Consider the following 23,286-nt stretch of genomic DNA (forward strand, 5'->3'; position numbering starts at 1 on the left):
TGATTGACTTTCTTTGTAAAATAAGCTAATAGCAAGGTATTGATTCTTGTATGTTGTTCTTGTGTGTTATTATATTTTATTACTATTTTTTGATAGCATACTTGATGCTTAAATATAATCTAATAACTAAAAATTACATAGGCAAATACTCTGGGTGGGTATAAAGCCTTTACTAATGAAAAAAGCCAGACTATGAAACAATATATTCGTGAAGAATTGATAGGACAAAGACACTTAGGGTTGGTTGCTCATTAGTGAGGAATCTAAACAGTTTGGGCTTGGGTAGTAAATCAGTAAGGGAGTAACAAGGTTTGTTTTTACAGCGTGGGCCCTGGATCCCCTACTCTAGCAATAAGGATGTCTCTCTTAGACCCCCGGAGCAGGAGGGCACCTTTCACAGGGGAGATTTACTTCCTGCTTCAAGGTGCCCTTCTTGCACCGGCTGCTTGTCAAGAAACTTGAAATCAAAGTTGTCAATACCCCCTCGTAGGATATTTTGGGGTAGCCTGCTCTGGGCAATGGTGAGGTTTTCTGCAGTGGAGCCTGAGGACTGGCATGACCGGGGCACCGTGGTGGGCACACTTTGAGCTTGAATAGATGCTGCCGTTGTCCTCCACGAGAGAGTTCTCTCCGCGCTCCCACCGGCAATATGAGAGACCTCATTAACCCGCACCCTTTCAAAATGTGCTATTATCAGACTTCTTAACTTTTGCCATTCTGATAGGCAAAAAGTGATACCTTATTACTGAAATTTTGCATGGCTCTATTATTTTAGTAATTCTTAAATAGCCTGTTAAGTTCCCAGTTAAATTACAGAAACATAGAGGATTTCGGTGTTTTGTACCCTCCAATAACACACAGCGCTAGGCGCTGGGTAGGCTCTGTTAGATAGAGGCTAGCGGATCGATTGATTAGTTTAGATGGTTTTTAAATTTTAAGAAATAAAAAAATTCAACTGACCCCAGTATACTTCAGATATCTAACAAAGACATATCTAACAAAGACATGTCCACTTAAGAGAACAATCCAGTTCCAGCTACAGCTATTCTTGGAAAGAGCTGGCTGAAGAAGCTGATTGTACTGAACTCAGTAAATATCAAGGTTGATCAAAAAACAACCAGATGTATGAACAGTGGACATGGACAACAAACTGGAGAAAGGGCAGGGAGGGAGAGGGAGGGGGGAATCAGTGGGGGAAAAAGGAGAAACATCTGTAACAAAAATTAATTAATAAAACAACAACAACCAAAAAAACCAACCAGGACACCAGCTGCCACTTCCTTAAAGAGCTACCACTACCAAAGTGATTAAACCAAGAAACAAAAGAAATCGGGGAGGGAAATTGCATGGGAAGACCCTTTCGCCATGGGAAAATTTCCTGACTAAGCAAAAGCGTCTAAAGGGCAGGCGTGAAGCTTAGCACCGGGCCAGGTACCTCTGGAGCAGTGTAAAGGTGACTTTAAATCCCTGGTTGATTAGATTTGCTGACTTTGTGGAAAGAAGCCAGGCCACAAGCAGGATACCTTGTTTGGACACATAAGGAAATGGGATAACAAGAAAAGATGAAAGTAAGCCTTCCCATTCCAGCGGAAAAGGGGCCATGCGACAGGGCCAAGGATTTTGCCAGCCAGGGGAGAGCCCTCCTCCTCCCACCCGACCCCTCTCTTCCCACACAGCACCCCAGGAGAGCATTCCATGACCACGTCACCCATGTCACTGCACAGGTAAACAGTTCCTTGGAGAGGCATTTTCAGCCTGACGAAGAAGGTGGAATCCACACTGGGTCATGTGACAGAGGAAGAGGAAGCCTATACATGGACAGATGAGATTTATTGTGTTAATGTTCTCTGCCTTGCCTCACATTCCACTTCTCAGAGAATTTGCCAGTGCTCCTCCAAATTCCTGTCCTCCTTCTCCCTCCAAAGAGAATTCAGTCCTTGCCATCCATCTCCCGGTATCCTCTCTGGTGCAAAAATGGGGGACTAGGTAAGGATGGGGACAGTCAGGGAGACGTTGGGGGGTGAAAGGAGGATTTAGATGGGGACCTGACTGGACGATGAGCCTCAGGGGTACCCAGCGCCCAGGGAAGTGCCTAGCCTGCAGTAGGCACTGAATAAACACTTTTCAAATGATTGGCTGATTGAAAAACAAATGATGAAAGGGGGAATGAGTGATCTATGATAAGGAAGAAGATGAAGGAGGAATGAAGCTGAGTAGAGTTGATAGATAAAGGGGAAAATGGAACAGTGTTATGATATAATTTCATTTCTTAAAAACTGTCTATGCTTTGAAAAAGTTAGGGGATACAATAGGCAAAATGTCAATGAATAGTTATTTCCCGCTGGTAAGATTATGGGTAATTTTCATTTAAAAATTTTTCCTTACCAGTAATTAAGTTTTCTACATTTAACATCTATTTCTTACATAAGAAAATAAACACATTATTTATAAAAGGAAAAGAAAGCAAGGTATTATGGACTGAACTGTGAGAAAATAAATTTTTGTTGTTTAAATCACCCAGTTTGTGGTACTTTCTTGTGGGAGACCTACAAACTAATGCACAAGGTAAACTTTTAAAGTTTACAAGAATCATGCAAGAAGAGACAAAGGAAGGGAAGAGCTTCAGAGAAGGGTTCTAAGCGATTTGGAAGCAAGGTCCTCAGAGCAATGTTGCAGTACGTTGGAACAGTGAGATAGGAGGCACGTTTGAGGGGAGACAGCTGCATTTTTATCACAGAGTAGGGCAGCTCCACAGAAATGAACAGAGATATGGCAAGCCCTTGGAGCGGAGGTGGAAACTTCACCAAAGGAAGGACCCGCGGAGCTGATCAAAGGAGACAAAGAAGGGTAGCTGAATGCTCAGAGCCCATGGACAGATTCTAAGGGTATCGGGAGGGAAAAGAAAGGGGAGATTTTGACTTTTCCTTTTGGCTGCCTCCCAGTTCGTTAGCTTGTTGCTTGGCTCCTGGGTGTCTCTTTGGGGAGAAAAGACTTCAGGCCCGATTTCACGAAGGACAGATAGGACTCGCTTGCTTCTTCTTGCTGTCCCTTCTTCCAGCTGTTGCTCTCAGCAGGTGTCTTTCTTGCACGCTGCTGGGTACCAGGGGAAGCCGTTTCCACCACCAAGCCCCACGGCCAAGTGCAGATATGACAGGCTGGCGAGTCATCCCAGGGAACTGTAGCCCTCCTGGTCAGGACCCATGACCTTCAGGGACTGACAGGCGAGTACTGCAGCTGTCCTTATAGACTGTCTAGGTCCACTAGTCAGTTTCTCTCTCCAACTCTTGCTGTTCAAGTTCAAATTTGCTCCTTTAGTCAACAGAACTTTCCAAAGTGTGCTGCTCACCATTCTTTAGATTAGTTTATTAAGCTATAATTTCTATATCATACAACTGATCTATGTAAAGTGTACAATTAAATGACATTTAGTACATTCTCAGAGCTGTGCAATCATCCCCACAATCAATTTGAGAACATTTTCATTACCTTAAGAAGAGATCTCGTATCGATTAACAGTCATTTCTTATTTCCTCCCACCCCAATAACCTTAGCCCTAGGCAACCACTAATCAGCTTTTCTATCTATAGATTTGCCCATTTTTAGACATTTTCTATAAATGGAATGACACAATATGTCGCTTCTTTCACTTAGCATACTGTTTTCAAGGTCTGTCAACATTGTAGCATATATCAGTACTTCATTTTGTTTATTGCCAAATAATATTTTATTGTATTTATATACCATATTTTATTTATGCATCTATCAGTTGATGGATATTCAGGATGTTTCTACTTTTTGGTTATTATGAATAATTCTGCCATAAACAGCCATGTACAGTCTGTCACTTCTTTTGAGTATATACCTAGAGTAGAATCTCCGAGACATCTTTTGAGTATATACCTAGGGATAGAATCTCTGGGACATATTGGTAACTCTATGTTTAAGCTTTGGGGGAACTGACAGACTGATTCTAAACTGACTGTACCATTTTATATCTCCACCAGCAGTGTATGAAGGTTTTAAATTCTCCACATTTTTGTCAACACTTGTTATTATCTGTCTTTTTATTATAGTCATCCCAGTGGTTGTGAAGCAGTATCTCACTGTGGATTTGACTTGTATTTCCCTGATAGCTAAGAATATTGAACACCTTTTCATGTGCTTACTGACCATTTTTATATATTGTCGGAAAAATATCCTTTTAGATCTTTTGCCCATGTTTTAATTTGGTTACTTGTCTTTTTATTAATAAGCTATAAGAGTTCTTTGGAAATAAGAATCCCTTATTGGATATATAATTTGCAAAATTTTTCTCCCATTCTGTGAATTGTCTTTTCATTTTCTTTTTTGGTCCTTGGAAGTACAAAAGTTTTAAATTTTGATGATGTCCAATTTATCTTATTGTTGTTTGTGCTTTTGAAGTCATTTAAAAAAATTTCCTAACCCAACGTCAGGAAGATTTATGCCTCTGTTTCTGTAAGTGTTTGATAGTTTCAGCTCTTACATACAGACCTTTGATCTGTTTTGGGTAACTTTTGTATATAATGTGAGGCAGGGGTCCGATTTCATTATTTTACATGTAGATACAGTTGTCCCACACACTTGTAATAAAAGACAATTCTTTCCCTGTTGAATTGTCTTGCACCTTTGCCCAAAATCAATGGACCACAAATGTAATGGTTACTCACCATTTGTAAAGGACTTTCTTATATTAGCCATACCAAAAGTCACATATCAACATCTTACACAGTGTGCTCAAAAATTACTCATCAGACAAAATGACAAACACCTTCCCATCCTAGTTCATTTTGAAAAATGAGGAGACAAAGTCTCAGTAATTGGCTGTATTGGTATAGTTGCAGTTGATTTCATGTATACCTCAGTTCAGACAGTATTATCATCAGCCTTTTGCTCAGGGCCTGGGCCTAGACAGTGTTTGATGAGCCAGAGTTTCATCTGATTTGACTTTAGGAGATTCTTCCCAAGTAGGTTGTTGATGTCTTATACTTTGGTTCTCAGCCATGAGGGGAGTGGCTGGCAGGTGTTGCAATGACTTTGCATGGACTCCGTGATCGCCTTCATCAAGGAAGGCCGGGGACTAAAGTTAAGAAGGAATTGCGCCTTGGTCTGCTCTCCACGTGGCGTCCAGCTATCGTTTTTAATTTCTACTCTCTGCCCCCTCCTAGTTCCATTTCCAAAATTGCCAGAAACTTTGGCAATAAATCACTGGTTGCAATTTACCAGCAAGCTTTGGACACAGCTACTTCCCATCCTTTGGCAAAGTCAGTAATTTGGCTTGTCTTCTGGATGGAATGAAAATTTTGTGAAGAGTGTCAAAAAAAGACATACCCTAGGGGCACACAAATGTCCCTCAATTTACTACTGCAGAATTCACGATGGAAAGAAACACAGATGGGCATTTTGCATGCAACCCTCAAAACCTCTGTGAGTGTTGTTGAAGCCTCAAAGTGCAGTCTAGAATTCCCTGCCTCAGAATCGCAGGGGATGAATGGGGTAAAGGGGACTTGTTAAAATGCATATTTCGGGGCCCCTACTGAATCAGAAGTTTTGAGGGTTGGACATAGAGATCTGCATTTTAACAGACACGTCAGGTGGGTCTCATGCACACTCAAATTCGAAAGCTGCCTACTCAGGAGATTTTCCTGTAAGGAAATGTAAATATTTGCTAAGACCACACGCTTTGGAAACATGTAGAACCTGGGTTGAACATCAGTTTCTTCTCCCTCCGTTAAGGGCCCCTCTCCCACCGGTCAGGCTGAGATGGTGGCATGGAGTAGACATCAGATGGAGCTCAGGGTCTAGTACAGTTCAGCTTGCACAAGCATGTTCCCCAGGATGGGCACTTGACGCCCAGCAGGATTGCCAGGGAAAATTCAGGACACCTAATTAAGCTTGAATGTCAGAAAAACAACTACAGCTTTTTAGAATAAACATAGCAGCAATGCTGAGGTCAGTTTCCAGGGTCAAGGGGTGGGTGGAACAGGCTCGGTAGAAGGATTTGGAACATTGCTTCTTGATGGATAATCTCCATGCCTCAAACTCAGCCCTCCCGGAAAGTCTGTGAGCTTCCCAAATCACTTAAAAGAATTGCTTTCCTACTTTCATTCACCGGACTCCATTTCTGTTGTTTGCAGCTAAGAACCCTGACTGATACAGCCATCTGTCCTCTGTTCCCACCACTCCTCTGAGCTCTCCCTGAAGTCATCAGGAACCTCCCCACTGCACAACCTCTTGGGCTTCTCTTGATTCCGTACCCTCTTCTGGTGGAGGAGTGTGTAGAGAACACAGGGCACCCATGGCAACACTGCAGGGAGGGAACCAGGAGAATACAGACGACCTCAGTCTGCAGACCCCTCCCCTCCATCGCTAATGATGCCCATTGGCAAACCTAAGTAGAAGCTGGTGGGCTAGGAGCCCATGGTGCCAGGTCAGCGTCCTGAGACACAGAGCAGGGTAGAGAGGAGAGGAGGGTGAGTGTGGAGGCCCTGAGGAATATATCCAGCACGGGGGGTGGGGGGGTGTATATACTGTTTTAGGTGCAGTTCTCTAGAAACAGAGCCTGAGATGGGGATTTTATGCAAATAACTCCTGGAGACGGTCCTGGGAGAACCTTGTGAGGCAGGAGGGAGGGAAGCAGGACAAGCCAGGGGAAGGAGCTGGGCAAATATGTGGTTTCAGAATTTGTTTAGCTTTAGCCTGATCTCATGGGATGCTTTGGAGTGAAGGGACAGAAACTGTGCCACTCAGAGGGAAGGGAGCTGGATTGTGTACTGGCTCCCACCACCTGGGCCGCCTGCCCCTGGTATTACTGGCCAGTCTCTCCTTTAGGGAAGGGAAGACTTAGGAGAAGGGGGCAGGCCGAGCCATTAGCCACCACCGTCTCCCGCAGCTGGGGGATGGGTGCAGGGGTCAGTTAAGTGGACCAGGACAGGCACCATTAGCCTCTGCTGGAAGGACACACACCTCCTTGTTGATGGGATATCTCTGGGTGAGGAGGTAAAAGTTATTTTTCCTTGGTGTTTTTCTGTAGCCTACAAGTTTTCTGACATTGAGTCTACTAATTTGGGAATTCGAAAATACACATTCAATCACATCCATGCAGCAAAATCACCTGGTTTATTGCAGGCAGAAGTAACAAGAAATGACCCATATTCCTGACCCTGTGGTGATCCCTTGGCCACACCTGGCCGATGCCCCTGCCCACTGTTTGGCGAGGCCACTTCCCAAGCCCAGCCCTGTTTCTTTCCTTGTCACCAGAGCGTCTCTGCCTGTTTGTCGGGCCCCGTGGGCCGGCAAGCACTTCAGGGCGGCTGACTGTGGGACTCATAGATCAAGCACGTAACGAATGTGGCTAATGGAGAGGGCACCACGAGGGAACAAGGCGGCGGGTGTGGGGCCATAAATAACAGTAAGTACAACGTAGGTGCCAAACACTGTCAGAACCTTTATATATGACGTCTTGCTTAATCCTTGCAACAGCCCCATGAAGTGGAAATGGTTATTCTCCTTTAACAGATGAGGGAGTCCCTGGATTGGGGATTAAAAAACGACAGTTCTAGCCCTGGCCAGTTTGGCTCAGCGGTTAGAGTGTTGGCCTGCGGTCTGGAGAGACCCGGGTTCGGTTCCCGCTAAGGGCACGTCCTTCGGTTGCAGTTTGTCCCCGGCCCTGGTTGGTCGTGCGAGTGGCAGCCACTCGATGTGTCCCTTTCACATCGATGTTTCCCCCTCTCTCTCCCACTCTATCTGAACAAAAAATGGAAAAATATCCTCAGGTGAGGATAAAACAAAAAACGACAGTTCTAGTTTTTGCTCAGTCACCAATGAAAAACTGAAAACACTGGACCAAATGAGCGATTTTCAAACTGTATTTGTGGGAGCCCCGAGGCTCCGCAGAGATGCCCAGGGGATGGAGCGGCTGCCGAGAGGGCAGGTCTGGCCCCGGAACCTCAGCCGCAGCAGCTCTGCCCCATCTCTGTTCGCTGTTAGCAGCTTCAGGGGTCTGCAGCCTACAGCTGCTCAGGGCCTGCCAGGCTCCAAGAGGCCCAGTGTTTAGGATTTAATGCTCGCGGTGCCATCTTTGAATTTGTGTTTCGTAAGTGAAGTCTGATGGAGCATGTTCCAGGGACTTGGAGCTCTGACTGATGCTCAGTCCCATTCCCTGCTGTCTACCCACCTCCCTGGGATGTGTTCCCTGCAGCCTTGGCCCCTGGTGCTTCCAGCCGCTCCCCCCCCCCCCCCCTCGGGCCTCATTGCCTTCATCCTGGGTCAGAAACTGGGTTGCACTGGGGAAAGGGGGGAGGGAGCTGTGATCCATGTCCTCTAACCCCAAGGCCTGGCCACGGGCATGGGGAGGTTAGGGTCAGGTGCGTGTCTTGAAGTGTCTCAGGATAAAAAGGTGGAAGCCATCCCTACTCAGGCTGGAAGCACCGTGGTGCATTCACAGGATGGCTCTTACACCCTCCACCCAGGTACCACGTCAGGACCCGCACAGAAAATGGTGACACTTGCCTCTGAAAACCATGAAGCAATCTGTGCATGTGGGTCTCAACTTGTAGACTCGGTTAAGATATCAACTACATGTGCAACAGGAAGTTAGAACATTTTTTTTTTAAGAAAAAGGAAAGGGTGGCATTCCTTGGCACACAGTGGTCAACAGCCCAGGTAGCAGTGGCTAGCCACCAAGGGCTGAAGGCAGTTGCACCCTAGACCTCAGTAAGCTGGCTCTTGTGTTTTAGAAGCTCCCTCTTCTGCCCCCACCTGGGCCCCACCCTTCCCCACAGGGCAAATTATCTAGGGACCATGGGACCCACCTACCAAAGCCCAAAGACATCCCTCAGGACCATGTTTTCTTTCCCGTCCACCACAGACAAATGTGTGGCCCAGCGCGCATGACTGATGCACAGCTCACATCACGCGAGACACACCACGTGAGTCACACCACGTGAGTTTGGCGGCACCAGACCTGGTCTATACTTACTCAATCTGAGCAGTTCAGTCAGACAAGTTCACCCTTCGCTGTTTCAGCAATGTCAAGCTGCCATAGAAATTTCTAAGTGCTTGCATTGTTTATACTTACACCACAGTAGACCAGTAACAAGTTTGGTGCCTGGACCACACCGAGAAGCTCTGCTCTAGACTCTTATGTGGGTGCCGGGACCCTGGAATCACCAGCCCAAATCACACCATGCCTGTTTCCAGGTTCCTCACGGGCCTCTTCCCCTGATTCATTTCCCAGGTTTGCATACGCCTGGGCCAAGGGACGGCGTTTGCAGGGAGCAGTGGAGATAAAGATCGAATGTGTGTGCGAGGCTGTCCACGCACATACATTTGAGGCCATTTTGGTGCAGGGTGGGGGGGAGATGGGAAGAAAAGGGTTGTAGGCTGCTGGCTGGTGGAGGAGGGGGCACACAGATTTGGGGTAAACCCAGCTGAAGGAACCCATTTCTCTGCACTTCTGGAACCCACTGACAGTGTTCCCATGCACTGGGGCCTGCCAGTCAAGAAGCTCTGGACCAGGCATTTTCTATTGTGACTTTCAATATTTTGAATTCTATCCACGGCCTCTTAGCAGTTTGCAGAGTAGGTGGGCAATATGTGGACATGGGTGTCCTTTGGCTCACTGCGTCCTCAGTGTTGGGACTGGAGCCTCATCAACTTTGCTTAGTCAACCACTCCTCCCTCCCTTAGTAGAGATACACTGTGCTTGTGATGCCTGCTTCAGCGGGAAAGGATTGTGTTTGTTTTCCTTAAGTTTGATGAAAAGCAAACCCAGACAAACACCCCAAAGGAAAGACAGGCAAATGACTTGACAATTAAAACACACACACACACACACACACACACACACACACACACACAATTAGCCAATAGGCATATAAATAATGTAATATCTCTAGAAAATCACTAATTGTAAATCCAAGCAATGAGATACTTTATTTTGCCTCTTAACTTGGCAAAGACAAGAAACAAAGAAGAAAACATTCAGTGTTTGTGAGAGTTTGGGGAATATTGCCATTTCGTATACTGTTAGTAAAAGGACAAGAAGGTACTTAGAGATTTATAGGCAATACATTGCAAAAGACCTTAAAATGTGCATATCCTTTGAGATTGTGAATACACTGTTTCAGTCTTATAGCCATTGTTTGCTGATGAAAACTCTGATGTCGACCTCATTCGTGATTATTTTCCTCTTCTGAAGCTTTTCTTGTTATCAATGACATTCTAAAATCTCACAATTTCACTTTCACATTATCCTTCTGTTCTGAGAAACACTTAAGTCAGATAATTTGCTAGAATGACTCACAGAACTCAGGAACACTTTACTTACATTTATTGTAAAGGACAGTGTGAAGGGTACAGATGAGCTGCCAGATGGCGAGGTCCAGAGTCCCAAATGCAGGAGCTTCTGACCCCATGGGGTTGGGGTGTGCCACCATCCTGGCACTTGGGGTGCTTTCACCAACCTTACAGCTCCCGAAACATTGTCATTTAGGGGGTTTTATGGAGGTTTCATCATGTAGGTGTGATCAATTATTAACTCAGTCGCTAGCTCTTCTCCCCTCCCAGAGGTTGGGAGGTGAGACCGAAAATTCCAAGCTTCTAATCAAGGTTAAGTCTTTCTGGCAACCAGCCCTCATCCCGAAGCTCTCTGGGGGCTGGGAGTTGCCTCATCAGAGCAAATAATGCTCCTGTCTCTCCCATCACTCACGAAGTTACAAGGGACTTAGGAGCTCGTTGTCACATACCAGGAGCAAGACCACTGTCATAACAAAAGATGTTCTTGTCACCCCGTCACTCAGGAAATTACAAGGGTTTTAGGTTCTCTGTGCGAGGAACTGGGGATGAAGACCGGATATGTATTTCTTATTATATCACAAGATCCCACCCTCGTAGACTGCTCCACCCATGCTGACCGGCCTCAGCCGGTGGAGGAGAGGATGGCAACCTGGCTGCCCCTGGCTTCCGTGGCACCGCCCCTGCCCACTGTCTCCGTCTCAGCACACCCTCGTGCTTCTGTGGGTCTCTTTCAATCACACACCCTTCGTCTTGACTTCCTCACTGTAGTCCTCCTCTTGTGCTTCAGTGGGGCTGTTTACTTAAATCTTACTCTAGCATTTCTTGGCATTTGTTATTGGACGGACATAGTCCAACACATTGAGATAGAATTATGTAAAAAACGGTACAGCCTTCAAACCAGTATTCCACTTCTAGGAATTCATCCCAAGGAAGTAACTAAGAGTAAAGCTTCAACTACAAAGAGATTCATCACAGTAACATTTATTTTGAAAAACTGAAAATGTACATTCAACGAGATGGGATTAATAAAATAAACGGAGACCCATCCACACGCAGCACACTGTTTCTAGAATATGTGACAATGTTTAATGGCATGGGGAAATTCCATTGATGTATTTTTTTTTAATCTTCACCCGAGGGTATTTTTCTATTTATCTTCAGATAGAGTGGGCGGGAGAGAAAGGGAAAGAGAGAGAAACATCAACGTGAGAGGGACACATTGACTGGTTGCCTCCCACATGACCCCTTCCAGGGCCAGGGACAAACCGCAACAGAGGTATGTGTCCTTGACTGGAATCAAACCCGAGACTCTTTGATCTGCGGGCCGACGCTCTACCACTGAGCCAAACTGGCCAGGGCTGATGTATTGAGTAAATTTTCAGATTATAAACTTATTTTTTAAAATCTCATTTTTGTAAAACAGCAGCAACAATACATATGTTCTTATAGAAAAGGGTAATTCGGTGTGGTGAGATTTCTGGTGACTCTTCTTTCTCCTTTTTAGCTGTATTTTTTCCCACGCTTTGGGGATTGTTTGTAGCAATTGCCATGTGCAAGACTCTAGCGCCCTTGTCTGATTCCCTCCCCCAGGGGTGCTGGAAGATGGCCTGTCCTCCAATGGTGTGCCCCGATCGACAGCCCCAGGTGGAAAGTGCAACCCAGAGAAGAAGATGAGCTGTGGGACCCAGTGCCCAAATCCTCAGAGCCTCGGCTCAGGCACTCTGACTCAGAAACAGAATGGCCTTCGAACCACAGAGGTAGGTCACAGCCAGAACCGGGACTAGAGAAAGAGCGAGAAGCGTACTTCATGGCCGGGCCAAGCCAGACCTCCCAGGGAAGGAACAGTGAAGGCTCACCTTGCCGAAGGAAATCCTCGCCTCACTCACATGAAAACGGTTGCAAACAAAATAGCAAAACCCTAACCTACCCCAAGCCCTGCCTTGAGTGTTGCTCAGTTTCGTTGAATCAGCTGAAATGGGTCCTTGGTACCTGCACTCTACAGGTAGTTTGTTTGCTTAGGCACAGCTTTGCCCAAGGCTCTCCTTTCATGGGCCAGGTCTCCCGGGGTTGATGAGGACTGTGCTGGCTGGGGAGGCCAGGCGGTCAGCCTCTTGGGGTTGGCAGGGAGGGGAGTAGGCAGGGAAGGTGAGAGATGGCCAGTGCGTTAGGAGACAAGCCTGGCATTTCACCTCCGACCCTCCAGCCAGGCAGGCGGCAGGAAGCTCACTGCAGAATGTGGTGGCAGCACCCCCCCAGACTGCTGCTGTTAGGAAGGAAGCAGGGCTAGGAGTCCCTGGCCTGCTAGCATCCTGTCTGATCCTTTCTTTCTTCCCAGAGTTCTTGTTGGGAAGTGCTCCTCCCAAGGGAACAAATGCCCCTAGGAGGCCAGCCCGGGCTCTGCAGTCTTCCCTTCCCCTTGGCTTCTCCCCCCCACTTCCTCATCTTCCCCGTGCCCCACCCCCATTCAAGTCCACTGCTTACTGGATGCTCCAAACCCACATTCCCCTCTCCGCTGTCAAAACTTACTGGTCCTGTTATCTGAGGATATAGCTGGTCATCTAGTGATGGAATCCCTAATCATATCAGCAAGCTACCTCTCCAAGCTTTGGTCAAATAAACCTGTTGCAACTTCAGTTACTCATTCAGTAAGTAGCCTTGCAGGGACCACTTACTCTCTGAGTCTCAGGTTCCCTATCCACCGGAATGATACCCTAGTGAGAGAACAGATGGGCCTGCTCTCTGTAAACTGAGGAGTGCTATGAGGAAGGCAGTAAGCATGAACAGGGGTGGTTAAGCGCCATAACCCAATGAAACAGAACACTGCCCGGGGCTGTTCAGACGCTGTAGGAGGGAATGGGTAGGGAGCAAATTTGAGGATCATGGTGCCTTCCCGGATCCTTCATGCCTACTTTGCTTGTGCATAAGCTGGCCTTCTAGAAGCCTAATCATCATTGCTGTCTCCCAAGGCAGACTGGACCTGGCAGAACTACACACAGAAGCTCTCTTAGGGGCCCTGACATTTGTCCCGGAGCTTCCTCACCACATTTGTGCCCTCACCCTTTGAGCCAGGATGTGCCACGGTGGGTAGGAAGCAGCTTTGCCTGGTGTGACACGGCCCACACATTTGCTTTTCCACCTCACTCCCTGCCCCCATCACACATCAGTTTAGAATTGTGTTCTGCAATTCACAGAGTGCTTTCAGATCTACTGGCTCGTTAACTCTTCCCAAGAGCATTGTGAAATGAGCATCATCCCCATTTTATAGACAGGGAAACTTGGTTTAATTGTATGACAAGAATAGGCTATTTAAATGCTGGAGGTGGGTGTCAATCACTTCAAATTGAAACAGGGGACTATTAGAAAGGGGGAGCATAGAGCTCATAAAGTACTTTTGTAATTGAATAATGTACATTAGTCAGCTATTGTCATATCATGCTGCATGACAAAGCACTTTAACCTTCACTGGCTTAAAACTGCAACCTTTCACCCTCCTGTTCAGCTGCAACGTGTCTGGGCTAGGCCTGACTTCAGGCTCCAGGCTCTGGTCTAGCTGAATCTTCTTTTCCATGTGTATTATTCTGGGAATCAGGCCAAAAGAGCAGCAGCATTCTGAGGTGCATTCTTCTCAGACTCTGACAGTGTTGGGGCTCAGGTTAGGCTGCCCCCAAAGATGCCACTTTGGCATATTGATTATTTAAAATTAAAGTTACTTAAGAAATAGTTGGTGCAAAAAGGGCACTCTGACTGTTTGTCTCTCTGAAAGCAGGAAACACATCTGCTGTGTGAAAGATGCCTTCCCCGCCAGGAGGGGAGAAGCCTTATCACCCAGAGAGGAAATTCAGGGCTGAGGCTGTGTAAATAAACTGCTTAGATTCTTCACTCATTAAGCACCCAAGCCTAAGTTTCTTAGTCTTGTCCATTCTTCATAAATTTATGGTTTCTTTGTCTAAAAAGTAAGTATAAAAGCTGCCTCCTTTTGGTCATTTCTTTAGGTCCCATATCTCTGAGACCTCAATAGGTATGAAACAGATTTTCCTCTGCTAATCTGTCTCATGAAATTTAATTCGTAAACCAGCCAGAAGGGCCCTGAAGGGCACAAGGGATTTTTTTCCCTCCCTGACTACAGAAACCCAAGAGGGCAAAATCAAACTATTTAAACACATTTCATATCTCTGCTCACATCATATCAACCAACCTTCTACTGGCCAAAGCAGGTCACATGGACAAGCTACATCAGTAGGGCTGTTGTAACCCAGGAGATCGAACCAAACTCAGACGCCGAGATGGGGTTTAATAAAAGGAGTTTATTGAGCTAAGTCCGCAGGCTCCTGCAGTATGTCCCACACAGGAGTAACTGCGCCCCGGAGAGCTAAAATGGCTCCTTTTTATAGGATTTTGTAAGGGGGGTGCTACGTGTAAGCAAGCGTGTTACAGAAGCGGAATTTAGCAGTTAGTTAATTACCTGTTACTCAGTTTCCCAGACATCTCAAAGGTCAAGATGTTTTCAATAGATTATCCCTGGCGCCGCCCAGGATTACTCAAGGGTTAGTTATTACCCCAGGGTTAGAGACTATTTAGGGATTAGTTAGTGAAGAATGTTCTTCAGTAAATGAGTAAACTGACAACCCCTTTGGTTGTCTTGAAGGCCTCTGGGAGTTTAGGTCAATGGCACTGACAATAACATTCCCCACTTCTTCTGGTGAATTAATCAAATCCTTGATTTATATTAGTCATGGATTAGGGGTAAGCGTTGGTAATGTTGCTGTTGGGCTAGTACCATAAGCTTAATTGATTGGACCCGCTCCTTGACAAATGCAGTGATTCTGTTAAGGATGACGGGTCCGCAGGCTAAGGCTATGAATAAGAGGAGGAGCGGACCCACTAGAGCTGTGAGGAGGGTGGTCAGCCAGGGAGACCAATTGAACATACTCTCATACCATGAGGTGGAGGTAAGTTCTTCTCTCTCTCTATCTCGTAATCGCTTTTGCAGCTCTTGCATAGATTGTCTGATGATACCTGAGTGGTTAGCATAGAAACAACAGGTCTCTCCTAGGGCAGCACAGAGGCCTCCCTGTCTGAGGAAGAGCAGATCTAGACTTCTGCAATTTTAGAGGGCCACTTCGGCTAGGGAGTCAACCTGTTTTTCAAGGTATTTGACTTGGGTTTGGAGTAATTCAACATTGCAGGAGAACGTGGCTGACAGCTCACGAAGGGCAAGGTCATTCTTAATGAGGGCTGTCGCCCCTAGGGCAGTGGAGCCGGCAATACCAAGGGTAGCCAGTACAGGGATCAGAATGGGTACGCGTTTCTGGAGTCTAGTATGATAGTCTGAGGCTAGAAAATGGGCTGCACCTGTGGGCCCTGCATATAGGTATACCTGGGGAACTATATAGATAACAACACAAAGATCTGAATGATTCCCGGGGCTAATGCAATGGTGGATACCTGATAAGCATGCAAACCAAGTCCCGCTAGGTGCAATCAGAGTCCATGGGTTGAGCCTTCAGCTCGCAGAGAGTGTTGGTCAGGCAGTTGTCCTTGCATGGCGAAGCTTGGAGGTCGAGGTTTCCAAGGATGAAGCAGGTCCCCTGCCCTTGAAGATCTCCTAGGGTGAGCTTGCCGGCTCGGGCACAGTTGGCTAGGGCTCCTTCCCCAGGTGAGTCTGAGTCACTAAAAGTTTGGTTCATGCGGGCAAGAGTACCCATGGCATTTGCCCCAATACCAACATAGTAGGGTGGTGCTGGATCTACACAGAGCCAGCAGTCTTCGGTGGTGTTAGGTTGAGAACTATTTAAGAGGGAAAAAACAGAATCTAACATGGTTAGAAGTGAGTTGCTAAAAGGAATTGAGGGGGTGTGGCGTTGGCACCTGAGGGGACCCAAAAGCTAAAGCTGCTGTCCTATTCTGGCTCTCTAGAGACTCTGTGGGTGTTACTGGGTTGAGAATATGGTTTGGTTGGATGGGAAGCTGTGGGGGTAGACCCCCGGCAGGGTTGGGCGGGTCCCTCCCAGAAGGAACCCAGGGAAGTCGCTGGATGGTGAATAAAGTACCAATGTCGTATCCAGTGAGATATAGTCTCAATCCCCATGTTTTTCCAGTGAGCCAGGCTGAGTTTAGAGGCTGTTTTATAGTAATAGTGGTGGGGTTACAAGTTTGGTTCTTGCAAGTAGGGTCTATTCCATCTTGTCCCTTGTGGGTATGGGGTGTGGGGTCCCGCAGGAGGGTTATATCATCATCATTGCCGCCCCCTGGTGACCATCCAAGGGCTAGGGTCTCACAACCCCAGACCTTACAATAAAATTCTCCCGGTCCACCACATGTAGCCCTCATATGCCTGGGGAATGGGTTCTCAGGACAACCATAATGCTGAGTGCTCCATAGGACATGGTTAAGGTGTCCCAGGTTACAGACTGAAGTTTTACTTGCTGAGCCAAAGCGAGTTATTGGTTGGGTTGTGTGACGGGAACCAAATTCTCCGTGACAGAGGTTGTCATCGAAAAATTGTGAAAAGTCAGTCTTAAGGGTTACCTGGGAGGTTTGGAAGGTCTCATTGATGGCTAGCCTAGAGCCATCTCTAGTCCTGGTGAGGACCCAGGTATGTTTAGTTGGAATGCTGCGGAGGGTAGGGACCCACAACAAACTCAAGAGGATGCAGTAAACTTGGGTTTTAGAGGGTCTGTGGGATCCCTGAAAAGAGCCCATTTCTTTGGGATCTGATCAGGGTGTGCTTTCTTTACCTGGGTGTGGTGAATCCACAATCTCTTATTAGACACCTTAAAGGCTGTGGGGGTTGTCAGAATTACCAAGTGGGGCCCATCCCAGGTAGGTTCGAGGGTTTCCTTGTTAAACTTCTTGATCCAAATCCAGTCACCAGGCTCAATGTCCAGTGGGGGTGGTTCCGCTTCAGTGGGTTGTTTTCTTTCCTTGGCTGAGAGGCGGGCCTCTCTTCTGATGACTTCGATGGCCTGCAAAGACTTGAGAAGCCCCTGGTTAGATAATTCGCCTATGTGGTCATAGTGAATCTTAGGGATAATAGGTGGTGGTCTCCCATAGATGATTTCATAAGGAGTAAGGTTCTTGAGATATGGGGTGCATCGGGTGCGCAACAGAGCAAATGGCAAGAGGTTTACCCAATTATCACTGGTTTTAATCTTAAGTTTGATAAGAGTCTCCTTAAGAGTTCTATTCATTCTCTCTACCTGACCTGAGCTTTGGGGTCTATAGGCACAATGTAATTTCCAGCCTATTCTGAGAGCTTCTGCTATTAATTTGGAAATTTTGGCTATGAAAGCCGGCCCATTGTCTGACCCCAGTACTAAGGGCAGGCCAAATCTAGGAATGATCCCAGTTAGGAGATGTCTGGCAACTACGTTAGCAGTCTCATGTCTCGTGGCAAAAGCCTCAGTCCATCCTGAGTAGGTGTCAACAAAAACTAGTAAGTACTTAAATCCAAATTTACTAGTTGAGATCTCGGTAAAATCAAGTTCCCAAGGCTCACCTGGTTCATGCCCTCTGATTCGGACCCCAAGTCCATGGGGTCTGGGAGGCCCTGGATTTACCTGTGCACAGGCAGAACATCGGGTAACCTCAGAAGTGGCTATAGTCTTTAGATCTGGAATATAGAAGTGTCCACTGACTAGAGAGATTAATTTTGATGTGCCTAGGTGAGTACTACCGTGGAGATCTCTAATGAGAGCAATTCCCAAGGCTTTGGGGAGAAGTAGTCTTCCGTCGGGGAGCCGATGCCAGTCCCCCTTTTCTGTTGAACAATTTAACTTCTTTCCTAGGTTGAGCTCCTCTTCACTGTAGGATGGTGAGGAGGGCAATTCCCGAAGGGGAAGAGCAGGGAGTATTTCTATAGGTTTTACCTCAGTTAGGGCAATTTGTTTAGTAGTCCGGTCTGCTGGGTCGTTTCCTTCTTTTGTCTGACTAGGCTTGGTTTCGTGCCCCCTGCAGTGAACAATGGCTACAGCCTTAGGTTGCCAGATGGCTGCTAAGAGGTTGAGTACTTCTTCTCTATTTTTAATTTCTTTCCCAGCTGATGTGAGGAGCCCCCTTTCTCGGTATAGGGCTCCATGCACATGAGCAGTTGCAAAGGCATAGCGGCTGTCAGTGTAGATGTTGACCCTCTTGCCTTTTGCCCAGTTGAGTGCCTGTGTCAGGGCAATCAGCTCTGCTTTCTGTGCAGAAGTTCCGTGGGGCAAGGCCTGAGCCCAGATTACCTGTAAGTTGGTGACTACTGCTGCCCCGGCATACCGAGTTCCATCCTTGATGAAACTGCTGCCATCAGTATAGAGGTCATAGTCAGAGGTGGCTATTTGCTCGTCTTTGAGGTCCGGTCTGGTTCCCTCTATGGAGTCTAGTAACGAGTGGCAATCGTGGAGCAGTTCTTGATTCCCATCGGGGAGTAAGGTGGCCGGGTTGAGGGCAGTAGACTTGGAGAAGGTAACCTGTGGTGGGTTCAATAATAGTACCTGATATTGGGTGAGGCGAGCGTTGGAAATCCATCTGTCAGGAGGAGACCTGAGTAAGGCTTCAGTGGTGTGGCCTCCGATGATTTGGAGGTCCTGGCCTAAGGTCAGCTTCTGCGCCTCCTTGACAAGGAGAGCGGTTGCAGCTATTGCTCTCATGCAGGACGGCCAGCCTGCGGCAACAGGGTCAAGGTGTTTGGAGAGATAAGCAATCGGGCGTTTCCATGGTCCCAGAGTCTGGGTTAGGACTCCTCTTGCTATGCCTTTGCGTTCTGCAACGAAAAACTGGAAAGGTTTGGTGGTATCTGGCAAGGCGAGGGCAGGGGCTGAGGCAAGCGCCTGTTTAAGTGTTTCAAAAGCCTCTTCCTCCTTTTCAGTCCAAGTTAAATCAGGTTCCTTTCCCCCGTACATGAATAGAGGGGTCTTGCAATTTCTGCAAACCCTAGAATCCACAGTTTGCAATATCCAACCGCGCCTAGAAATTCTCGTACCTGCCTTTTGGTGGTTGGCCTTGGGACCCCAAGGATTGCTTGGATTCTTCCTGAGGATAAGGTGCGTTTCCCTTCCTCTAAATGGTAACCCAAGTAGGTGGCTTTCTTGACACAGATTTGGGCTTTTCTCATGGATACCCGGTACCCAAGTTTGCCTCACTCAATGAGAAGGGCTCGAGTGGCAGCACGGCAGTCATCGGCGGTCCGGGCAGCTAGGAGTAGGTCATCTACATATTGGAGCAGGGTTACCTGTGGGTGGCTTTCTCAGAAGTTGAGGAGGTCCCAGCTCAGGGCTTCGTCAAAAATGGTGGGAGAGTTCTTGAAGCCCTGAGGGAGTCTGGTCCAGGTAAGCTGGCCTGAGAAACCCCCTTCGGGGTCTGTCCATTCAAAGGCAAAGATGGGTTGGCTCTTCGCAGCAAGCGGCAGGGTGAAGAAGGCGTCTTTGAGGTCCAGGACTGAGTAGTAAACCTTGTCTGGAGGTAAAAGACTCAGGAGGGTATATGGGTTAGGCACAGTAGGGTGGATAGACTCAACCCTTTTGTTTACCTCCCGCAAATCCTGAACTGGCCTATAATCTTCCGTTCCCGGTTTCTTCACGGGCAACAGGGGGGTGTTCCAGGGGGACTGACACGGAATTAAAATGCCTGCATCTCTCAGCCTCTTAATATGTTTGGCAATCCCTTCCTTGGCCTTTTGGGGGATTGGGTATTGTCTGACTTGAATGGGAGTAGCAGTGCTGGCCAATTGCACAATGATAGGGGGCTGGTGAGAGGCTAGCCCCGGTGGGTTTGTTTCAGCCCAAACTTCAGGGATCTGTATGGCTAATTTAGTCAAGACATCCTATGAGTTACTTTCCCCAGTGGGAGGTGACATTTCCTCTTGAAGGAGATATTCCTCAGAAAGGGGTACTGTAACCATGATAGTGGAAGGTTGTTGGTTCCCTAAGCTTAGAGTTGTGCTATTGTCTTGAAAAGTTATAGTTGCTTTCAGCTTTCGCAGCAGGTCTCTGCCAAGCAATGGGTAGGGGCAGTCGGGCATTACGAGGAAGGAGTGAGTGATAGTGCCCTTCCCGAGATCAGTGATTCTGGCCTTAGTCCATGGGTATGCTTTTGGCTTTCCTCTTGCCCCTATAATCGATGTCTTTTGGGAGGAGAGCTTTCCAGAGGCCTGCTGCAGGACTGAATAGGTGGCCCCCATGTCGACAAGGAAGTCAGTTTGTTTTCCCTCAACCGTCAGGGTTATCATGGGTTCCTGGGGGCCTAAATTGATGGAACCCTGACCCCCCTGATCTTCCTCAGTCTCTAGGAGTAAGCGTGCAGGGGTTTCTTGTGCTTTTCTTGCCATTAGCTTGGGGCAATCTTTCTTCCAGCGTCCCATAGCCTTGCAGAAGGCGCATTGATTTTTCTTAAGTTGGGGTCTACCTTTAGATGGTTCCTTATTTCCCTGATAGGTGGCTAGTGGTCCCTTGTTAGGGGTTGCCAGCAAGATTCGAGACAGTTGCCTAGTTTGCTCCTTAATGGGATCCTCCCGGTTCTGAAAAACTTTCTGGGCTATTTCAAGTAACTCACTTCTATTCTTTCCCTCAAAGCCTTCTAATTTCTGCAGTTTCTTTCTGATGTCTGGGGTTGACTGTGAGATGAAGGCCATGTTGACCATCCGTCTATTCCCATCTGCATCCGGGTCTAAGGGGATATAAGTTCTGTAGGCCTCTGATAATCTTTCTAAAAAGGCCGTGGGAGATTCGTCCTTCCCTTGCATAGTGGCTGCTACTTTTGCTAAATTGGTGGGTTTCTTAGCAGCGCCCCTTAGACCCCTGAGGAGGTTTCGGTGATAAGTGCGTAACCTCTGCACCCCCTCCCCAGTGTTTGGATCCCATTCTGGGGGTCGTTGAGGCAGTTCATCATCTAAGCCCTCGGGGCCAGCGTCATCCCCGACCACAGCCTTAACTGCCTCAGCGCGTATCCTCTCCCTCTCCTCCGAGGTGAACAAAGTTTGTAAGATCTGTTGACAATCGTCCCAAGTGGGTCGGTGGGTCCGGAATACAGACTCCAATAAACTTATCAGAGCTGGTGGTTGCTCCGAGAAAGGGGGGTTTTGTTGTTTCCAATTATATAAGTCACTAGTTGAAAAAGGGACATAGATCATTCATGCCGGGCCCATAGAGCCGGGCACAGCGGGCAGCTCTCGTAATGGGAGCATTGGGACTGAGGTGTCCAGTTCCTGGGCCGGTTGATAAGGGGTGCCGTCCCATGTATGTGGGGGACTCAAAAGTCTGGCGTTGTCAGCCGGGCCTGGGGCTCTTGCCTGAGGCTCGTCTGAGGGTGCCGTCACCTTCCAGCCCGTGGTGTTTCCTGCCTAGGGCGGGGGGTCATTACTTCTAGGAGCGATTCCTTAGGATCCCCTGGGAGGACCGGATATAATCGGGGTTTGGGTGCTCTCCCAGGGGACTCTGGTTGGCTCTCCTTGGTTGCCCCCCGCGGTCGCTCCTTTGGGGCTGCAACCATGATGGTATGCTTTCCTACCTTAGCTTTCATTCCCTTTTGGGGCTCCTCCCTTCCGCATTTTGTTATCTAGGGAGGCTTGTCTAACACTATGTCAATCCAGACATCTATATACACCCGCTGATCTGGGTGAGGGACCCTATAGACAACCGAACGCACGGCGAAGAGGAGGTTAGGGTCAAAACTCCCCTCCGAGGGCCCTTCCACCCCAAAGGTTGGCCACTCTAGTTCACATAGCGTCCTCAGGAAGCCGGGGTCTGCTGGCTTCCCATAATTACAGGACCTTTCGAGAAAATCGGAAAAGTTAGAGAGCAGACACTCAAGGGGTCGGTTTCCCGGATGGTCCTTGGCCTATGGCGTCTCTCCTGAAAGTGAAACAGTTAGAGCAGCAAGAGAGGCTGAACATACAAGAACACGAAATCAGAAGACAAACAAGAACAATCACTGAGACTAGCCTCACACCCTCACGGAACACACACACCTTCACAGTGAAGCACCTAGGCTTCCAACATCAGAAGTCAGCGTCCTGACTGATTAGAGGCAGACAGTGCGCGGCGTCCCGCCTGTACAGCCTCGCCAAATGCTCGGGGGCCAAAGACACAGAGAAATAAAGGGATTGATCCACTTACCAAGACCACGTGGCGCGGAGACCCTAAGCCGAATCTGGCCGCAGTCAGAAGATCAAATTTGTGGAGGTGAGGATGGAGGCGCCGCCTTGTGCCTGAGGAGGTCGACCCTTCTCAGAGGGGGACCTCGAGGTGATCTCGCTGGGGCCTCCAGATGTTGTAACCCAGGAGATCGACCAAACTCAGACGCCGAGATGGGGTTTAATAAAAGGAGTTTATTGAGCTAAATCCGCAGGCATGTGCAGTATGTCCCACACAGGAGTAACTGCGGCCCGGAGAGCTAAAATGGCTCCTTTTTATAGGATTTTGTAAGGGGGGTGCTACGTGTAAGCAAGCGTGTTACAGAAGCGGAATTTAGCAGTTAGTTAATTACCTGTTACTCAGTTTCCCAGACATCTCAAAGGTCAAGATGTTTTCAATAGATTATTCCTGGCGACGAGCCCAGGATTACTCAAGGGTTAGTTATTACCCCGGGGTTAGCGATTACTTAGGGATTAGTTAGTGAAGAATTGTTCTTCAGTAAATGAGTAAACTGACAACCCCTTTGGTTGTCGTTAAGGCCTCTGGGAGTTTAGGTCAATGGCACTGAGTTATAACAGGGCAAGGAAGTATACTCTGTCCCCAGTGGAGAGATAGCTAGGAGCAGTAATGCAATCTACCACGTATAACATACAGACAGAAAAATGCACGTCATAAGTTCAGTGAATTTTGTATAAGGTGATACACCCATGTCACCATCTTCCATATGAAGACATGGAACATTATCACTACCCCAGAAATCCGGCTATGCCCTTCCCCAGTCACTAGGGCCACCCACAACATAATTACTTTCCTGACATCCAGCACTGTACACAAGTTTTGTTTATTTTCAAGATTTTTA

The 23,286-nt window shown here is 47.5% G+C and overlaps 1 protein-coding gene across 1 annotated transcript in view; it reads left to right on the forward strand.

Moving 5' to 3' along the window:
• Positions 1 to 23,286, forward strand: part of BAALC (BAALC binder of MAP3K1 and KLF4) — a 92,595-nt gene that overhangs the window by 57,569 nt on the left and 11,740 nt on the right. Inside the window, exon 2 of the mRNA XM_036264153.1 lies at positions 11,908 to 12,074. Coding sequence (XP_036120046.1) covers positions 11,908 to 12,074 — 167 coding nt within the window. The remainder of the gene's footprint in view (positions 1 to 11,907; positions 12,075 to 23,286) is intronic.

This window comes from Molossus molossus, unplaced genomic scaffold, assembly GCF_014108415.1.
Source record: "Molossus molossus isolate mMolMol1 unplaced genomic scaffold, mMolMol1.p scaffold_m16_p_16, whole genome shotgun sequence".
Lineage (NCBI taxonomy): Eukaryota > Metazoa > Chordata > Mammalia > Chiroptera > Molossidae > Molossus > Molossus molossus.